The sequence below is a fragment of the Rhea pennata genome, chromosome 1 (assembly GCF_028389875.1).
Source record: "Rhea pennata isolate bPtePen1 chromosome 1, bPtePen1.pri, whole genome shotgun sequence".
Classification (NCBI taxonomy): domain Eukaryota; kingdom Metazoa; phylum Chordata; class Aves; order Rheiformes; family Rheidae; genus Rhea; species Rhea pennata.
This window is the reverse complement of record NC_084663.1, coordinates 215,696,895-215,704,151: the sequence shown is the minus strand read 5'-3', so window position 1 is coordinate 215,704,151 and position 7,257 is coordinate 215,696,895. Positions and strand designations below refer to the sequence as shown.

General features: G+C 66.2%; 1 protein-coding gene across 1 annotated transcript in view; it reads left to right on the top strand.

Annotated features, from left to right (window-relative positions):
* Nucleotides 1–233: 233 nt before the first annotated feature.
* ARAP1 (ArfGAP with RhoGAP domain, ankyrin repeat and PH domain 1) overlaps nt 234–7,257 on the top strand; it is a 31,043-nt gene continuing 24,019 nt past the window's right edge. Inside the window, exons 1-2 of the mRNA XM_062586708.1 lie at nt 234–301; nt 4,726–5,421. Of these exons, the coding sequence (XP_062442692.1) occupies nt 4,817–5,421 (605 nt within the window). The 5' untranslated portion in view covers nt 234–301; nt 4,726–4,816. The remainder of the gene's footprint in view (nt 302–4,725; nt 5,422–7,257) is intronic.

Here is a 7,257-nt window from a genome sequence, read left to right as displayed (position 1 = left end):
GGGCTGCCGGGGCGGCGGAGGAGGCGGGAGGGGAGGGGACCGGGCGCCGGGGCTGCGAGCGCCCTGCTCGCTAGCGGAGGCTGTTGCAACACGTTTCCACGCACGCCGGGGGTTTTAAGGCGCGTCGCTGCCTTTTCTACAAGTTCCCGGACGCCGGGGAGGCATTTGAGGAAGTGGCGCGGCGGGCAGAAACCCCTCGGCAAAGCCCCGGCGGCGGCGGCGGCGGCGGAGGAGGAAGAGGAGGAGGAGGAGGCAGGGGCCACGGGGGGCCGGGCAGCCTCGCCGGACGCGGCGCCTGCAGGTACCACGCTGCCCGCGCCCGGGGAGCCTGGCAGCGGGTGCGGCGGGCGCAGCGGGGCTCCCGCCGGCCCCGGGCTCGGCCCGGGCGCCCGCAGGCCCCGCTCCGCGGCCGGGAGAGGCCAGCGGCGGCGGAGCTCTGGCAAAAGCTCCCGGAGCGGGTTGCTTAATCCCAGGCAGGAATGCGGTCGGTAAGCACGGCGGGGATTAGCCACCGCGCCGTGCCGCGCCGCGCCGTGCCGCACCGTGCCCACCGGCGGCCCCCTCGCCCGCCTTGCTCCTGCCCGGCAGCTTCGCTTGCTGCAGTTTCCTCCCCTGCTCCGGGGCTGGTGTCGGTTCTGGCCCTGGCGGGCCGGGCTCGGGCGGTCAGCGGCCGGCGGCGCGCGGGGCGGCAGCGCGCGGCATCTTCCTCTTCCTGCTCCGCTAGCGAAAGCAGAAGCGATGGGCGACGCGGGCGCGCGGCGGCGCGGACCCCGGCCGGGGGCAGCGGGCTCCTAGGGCGGCTCCGCGCCCGGGGCGCCACCGGGGCCGGCGCCGGGCGAAGCCGCTCGCGGCCCTCCCCGCCGGCCGGGCTCCGCTCCTTCGGCCGCCGCGGCGCCCGCCGGTACGGTCGGAGGCGCGTGAGTCAGAGAAAACGTGACTCGGATGGGCAGATATTGCGATCGGTTTATTTATAGCACCAGGAAATCCTGCAAACGTTATTTAGCACGTCTGAAAAAGAAAAAGAAAAAAAGAGAAGACAATCCCCAGCTAGCCCCGGGCGAGGCCCGCGGCGGGGTCGCGGTGCTGGAGGAGCGCAGCGCCGCCGGAGCCTCGTCCTTGCCGCCCGGTTCCGCCCTCGTGCTCCGGCTTTCCGGGCTGCTGGCGGCCCTGCGAGCTCGCCCAGCCCTGCCTGCAGCGGGCCCCCGCCGCAGGCGTCTCGCGTGTCGGAGCCGTCCCCCGAGCGCGGTCCCCTCGGCCCGCGGCGCAGGCCACGGGTCTCGTGTCTGGGTCTCGGGAGCCGCTGATGGACAGAGCCGGCACGGCGCGGTGGGAAGCGGGGCCGGCTCGCTGCTCCCTGGAAACCCCCCCCCCCCCCCCCCGAGGAAGGCCGGGCTGGGAAGCGGCTGCCTCGCAGCGGTGATCCCTCGCGGGGCCGCTCGCGACCGCCGCGCTGGACGGACGGACGGCACATGGCACGAGAGGGCAAGGCGTCACCCGGGGCTCGCACCGCGCCGCTGCGGCTGGAGCCTCCGTCCTCCTTCTGCTGCGAGGAGCCTCCTGGGTGGACGGTCTCTCTCTCCCTTCCCTGGGGTCAGCATGGTGAGGCCGGGCGGGTAGTCCCCGCGGGAGGTCATCACCCTGCGGCACCGACAGCTCCTTCCCACGGGTCACGCTGGACCTGGCCGCGTGCCTGAGCGCGGATCTTGGTGGGATCTCAGAGGCACGTTGGGTGTTGCACGGGGTTGGCAGCAGCGAGGCACTGACCCGGCTCGTGGCGCTGAGGGATGCACCCACGAGCGCCGAGGGAGCTGGCCAACGTTGTCGTGAGGTTACTCTGCATTATCTCTGAAAGCTCACGGTGATCACAGTAGGGTTGCTGAGGACTGGAGGAAAGCAAATGTCACCTTTATGGTCAAAAAGGACAAGAAAGCGGATCAGGGCCTGGTCAGGCTCACTGATCCTTGGGAAGGTGGAGGAGTAACTGGTTCTGGAAACCAGCTCCAGCTGTGTGAAGGACAAGGAGGGGATTGGGAGTACGCATTTATGAAGAGGAAATCACGCTTAACGAACCTGTTGGCCCTCTGCAGTGAGAGGCTGGCTTGGCGGATGAGGGGGGAGCAGCGGATGTTGTTTATCTTGATTTCAGTGAGGCTTTCGGCACTGTCTCTCTTGATGGCCTCATAGGCAAACTGATGAAGTATGGGCTAGAGGAGCAAACAGTGAGGTGGACTGAACGGCGGAGGTCAGAGGGCTCAGGTCAATGGCACAGTCTAGTCGCAGGCCTGCAGCTAGTGGTGTTGTCCAGGGGTCAATACTGGCTCCAATCCTGTTCGGCTTATTCATCCATGACCTGGATGAGGGGGCAGATGCACCCTCAACAACTTCATAGATGACACAAAATGAGGAGGAGTGGCTGACACACCTGAGGGCTGTGCTGCCGTTCAGAGAGACCTGGACAGGCTGGAGAGCTGGGCGCAGAGGAACCTCCTGAGGTTCAACAAGGGCAAGTGCAGGGTCCTGCACCTAGGGAGAAATAACCCTGGGCACCAGTACAAGGTTGGGGCTGACCTGCTAGAGAGCAGCTTTGCAGAGAAGGACCTGGGAGTGCTGGTGGATGACAAGTTGACCGTGAGCCAGCAATGTGCCCTTGTGGCCAAGAGGCCAATGGTCTCCTGGGGTGCATTGGGAAGAGTGTTGCGAGCAGGTGGAGGGAGGTGATCCTGCCCCTCTGCTCAGCCCTGGGGAGGCCTCACCTCGACTACTGCATCCACTTCTGGGCTGCCCAGTCCAAGAGAGACATGGAGCTACTGGAGAGAGTCCAGCGTAGGGCTACAAGGATGCTCAGAGGGCTGGAGCACCTGCCCTGTGAGGAACGGCTGCGAGAGCTGGGCCTGTTCAGCCTGGGGAAGAGCAGACTGAGGGGGGATCTGATCAATGTGTACAAGTACCTGAAGGGAGGGTGTGCAGAGGATGGGCCAGACTCTTCTCAGTGGTGCCTAGTGACAGGATGAGAGGCAACAGGCACAAACAGAAACAAAGAAAGGTCCATCTGAACATGAGGAAAAACTTCCTTCCTGTGAGGATAATGGAGCCCTGGGACAGGTTTCCCAGTGATGCTGTGGAGTCTCCTTCCTTGGAGATGTTCAGAAGCTGCCTGGACAGGGTCCTGGGCCGCCTGCTGCAGGTGCCGCTGCTTGAGTGGGAGGAGTTGGACAAGCTGATCTCCAGAGGTCCCTGCCAACCCCAGCCATTCTGTGAATGGTAGCCTCCGTGCTGCCAGGAGCTGGGGACCCGGTACCAACCCTCCCATGGAGCTATGTTAACCTGCTAGCAACGCCCCTCCTTGCAGCGCTGGGTGCCCATGGGCCGCGCCATGTGAGCAGTGAAAACCGCCCTAGCCTTGACCGGGGGAGCAGTTTGCATGGACTTCTTGCCTTGCTTCTCCTCTGGTGGAGAGGTGGAGGTGGGCTTGGGGCAGTGCTAGGCCAGGCGAGGGAAAAGCAGGTGGGAGACTCGGCTCCTGGTTCTGAGCCTTCTTCTCCTGGCAGATGTTCCACCTCTGTTGACCCCTCCCTACGCCAGAGCAGGCACTTCAGGAGAAAGACGTGCCCTTGCTCTAGGGGAACCTCCAAATGCCTGAGTGAAGCTGTGAGCCGAGCACGTGTCAGCCTCTGCCCCGCAGTGCGGAGGCAAGGCTTGCGGCACGGTGGCTCACACGCCGGGTCTGACGCAGTCCGGCGGGGTGGCTGGAGGGGCGCGTGGGTGGCATCCTGCCACCCCCAGGTCCACGAGCAGTACGTCCATATTTGCATTCAAAAATCAGGAACTGGCCTCATGGCTGAGGCTGTGAGCTCACCCCTGAGATCAGGAGAGTTAAACCAAACGGGCGACCACGCAAGCTGTGAATCGGCACTTGCTTTTGTCTGGGCCCAGAGATAAAACGTGTTTCCCTGCCTGGGATTTATGTGTGCGGGACCGTGGACAGCCTGGGAGCCGGTGGCCTTCAGCTCCCTGCACCGGCATCACATTTGCATGCAAAGGATTTGTCTGGGATTGCCGGGTGGGATGCACCCTCCAACATCTGACCCAACCCTTCGTGTTCATGTGTCCTGGCAAGAGTGAACCTTTGCCTTGTGCTGGAGGCTTTGAGAGCCACAGCCGTTGCCATCTTCCAGCAGTGGAGAGCTCTAGGCTCTTCAAGGGGCTGTCCATCCATCTCTCCAGAAGCTCTGGAGATGTTTATGGATCTCACCTGCTCTGTATCAATCTGAGATTGAGCGTGCAGGTCCTGGGATGGCCACTCCGTCCCTGGTTGTGTCGCAGCTTGGAGGCAGCAGGACGAGAGGTTTTTGGCCCCATGTTGAACACCTCTGTGCTGCTGCAGCGGGATGTGAGCATCCCCAGCAGGGACGGGGATTGCAGCCCGCTGGGAACTGCTGTACAAGCTGATTAGAAGGGAAGAGACCTCCTGAAAATCAGATGACCTCACTGGAAAACATTAGTTTTGGGGCCCTGGGTCTCAATCCCAGCCTGTCACCCCCTGGAAACTGGGCGGATGATCTGCAGGGACCCAGGGAGGCAGCCAGCGGGGCAGCTCTTAGGGAGGAGGAAGAGAAGGAAGAGGAAGGGGAAAGTGCATGTGCAAATGGGGCCTGCTCGGGCGTCCTGGGGGGGTCAGCGCTCATCGCCCAGGGCACGTGCTCATCGCTGTTTCCTTGCCCCCAGGTCCTGATGTGGTGCCGAGCCCCACCAGCCGGAGGGGAGATGCACTGAAGTGGGGCAGGTCTCAGCTGCCGGGCCCCCGCGCCGCCCCGCCATGGAGGAAGGGACCTCCCTGCCGGTGGCCGTGTGGCTGGCGGCCCTCCACCTCGACCAGTACGTGGACGGCTTCGAGAGGAACGAGCTGCGGACCGTGGCCGACTGCCGGGCCCTGACGGACGAGGCGCTCACCTGCCTCGGCGTGGTGCTGCCGGGCCACCGCAAGCGCATCCTCCTGGGCCTCCAGAAAGCCTTCGCGGAGGTCTCCCTGCCCGCCGAGGTGCCCCAGCCGCCCGCGATGAAGCCAGTGCCCAGGAAACGCCACATTTTCCGGCTCGGCACAGGTACCGCGGCCGCGCCGGTGCAGCAAGAGGCTGCGGGCGATGCCGGCCGCTCGCCAGAGCCGGAGGCTGCCGCGATCTTCGCCCCGCTGCCGCCTCCCATCCCGCCCCGCACGGGCTGCCGGCCCCCGGTCAGGTTCTCCCCCCCGGGGACCGAGCCCCCGCCGCCGCCGGCCGAGGGGCGGCCGAAGCCCCCCGTGCCGCCCTTGCCGGCCAAGCGGCACCAGCTGGAGGCCAAATGCACGTCCCTGAAGGCGCCGGAGCTGCGGAGCCGCCCGCCGGAGCTGCCCCCGCGAGCCGCCTCCCAGAAGGCGGCCGGCAGGTGAGGACCGCGCCGGCCCCCGCGTTCCTGGTTTTCCTGCCCGCTCCGGGCCTGGCTCCCGCTTCCAGCCCAGGTGACATCCTGCGCCGCGACCAGCACGGGCTTTGCGTTGGGAGGGGTGCGCCGATGGGGCTCCCACGGCTCCCCAGCACATCTGGCTAGGGATGGCAGCGGGTGCCGGGCACATCTGGCCAGGGCTGCCACCGCTCCCTGCCCCCGGCACATCTGGCTGTGGATTCCCCTGCCTCCCTCCATCGCCCCGCACGTCTGGCGCTGGGTATCTCCTCTCCCTTCTGCTGGCCGGGAATGCCCGCACACCTCCATAGCCCCCCGGCACATCTGGCCTGCTATACCCTGCTCACATCTGGCTGGGGCTGGCCCAACACCCCCAGGGACCCGGGCTCACGTGCCTGGGGAGGCCCAGCACAAACCACAACGCAAGCCCATCCAGCATGGGGTGGTCAAGCAACCCCAGAGCTCCCCCTCACCTCGGCGTGGGGGGCCACATCTGGCTCGAGGTGCCTGCACACCCCCAGATTCCCCCGCACATCTGTCTGGGAGAGCCCTGAAAGCCAGCCGCAACCCCGTCCCCTGTGCAGACACATCTGGGCAGTGATGTGCACCCTCCCCAGCATACCTGGGCAGCAATGTGCACCCTCCCCAGCACACCTGGGCAGCGATGCCCACAGTCTCCACATCTGGCAAGGCAAGTCCTCGCGCCCTGGCACATCTGGCAGGGTATCCCGCTCATCTGGCCCAGCAGCATGCCTCGCCACCGGCCAGGGCATGCCCAGGCATGGGCAGCGCGGGGGGCAGAGTGCAAAATGTGCTTTATCCAGAGCAGATCGCGCTTTGCTCAGGACAGCGGTGCCCTCTAGTGCCCAAAGGCCCCATTCTGCACCGGGTGGGGGGCACCCCTGGGAAATACCGGCTTTGGCCAAAATCCTCCCCCCGCCATCTCCGAGCTCAGGGGTGTCCCCTCGGGGTAAAGGTGCCTGTGTGCACAGAGCAGCTGGGACCGCCGCGCCGGGCTGCAGGCAGGACGAGCCAGGGGGGATGTGGGGCTGAGCGCACGGTGCCAGGCGTGTCCAGCGTGGGGTCCTTACAACCTTCCCTCGCTAGCGTGGTTGTGCTTTAATGCAACGATCAAATCTATTATTCTATTACTAAATGCTAATCTGGGAGAGCAAAGCAGGTCCCGGGCCTGCAGGGGGCTGCGCTAGGGGGCTGGGTGCCCCGTGGAGCTGGCGAGGAGGCGGCTCGGGGCCCATGGGTCCCCCGAGGCTGCGGTAACACTCTCCTCCACTTGCAGCACAGCCCGCGGGGAGGAACCGGCAGCAGCCGCAGGGGAACGGGCCGCGCTGCGGGCCCGTCACGTGAGAGCGGGCTGAGCCCTGGTTAGAGCAGCGCTGCAGCCCTCCCCGCCTGCGCGGAGAGGCTTCCCCAGCTCACGCCTCCTCCCCGGCCGAGCTGCCGCTACGTCCCTGCCGCGTTTCGGTGCGAGCAAAAGCAGCTTTTTTAACCGGTGCGGCTGATGCCGGGTGGCTTTATTGCAGCGACACAGCTGCATGCCCGCGAGCAGCTACCCGCCGTGCCCGAGGGGTCTGCGTGGCGTTACGTGCCCGTGCAAGGCCCCGGCACGCCTGCGCATGCACCTCCCTGCGTGCCGGACCGCAGGGCCGCCCTCTCCCACCTGCGGCCAAGGGACGTGCTTCCGGAGCAGGGATGTTTCCTCCCCTTGCGCTGGCCTGTGTGGCCTGCAGGAGAAGCCCTCCCGGCAGGGTGGGCACAGTCCCTGCTCCCGGGGGGGGGGGGGCCTTGCCTCGTCTCCCAGGC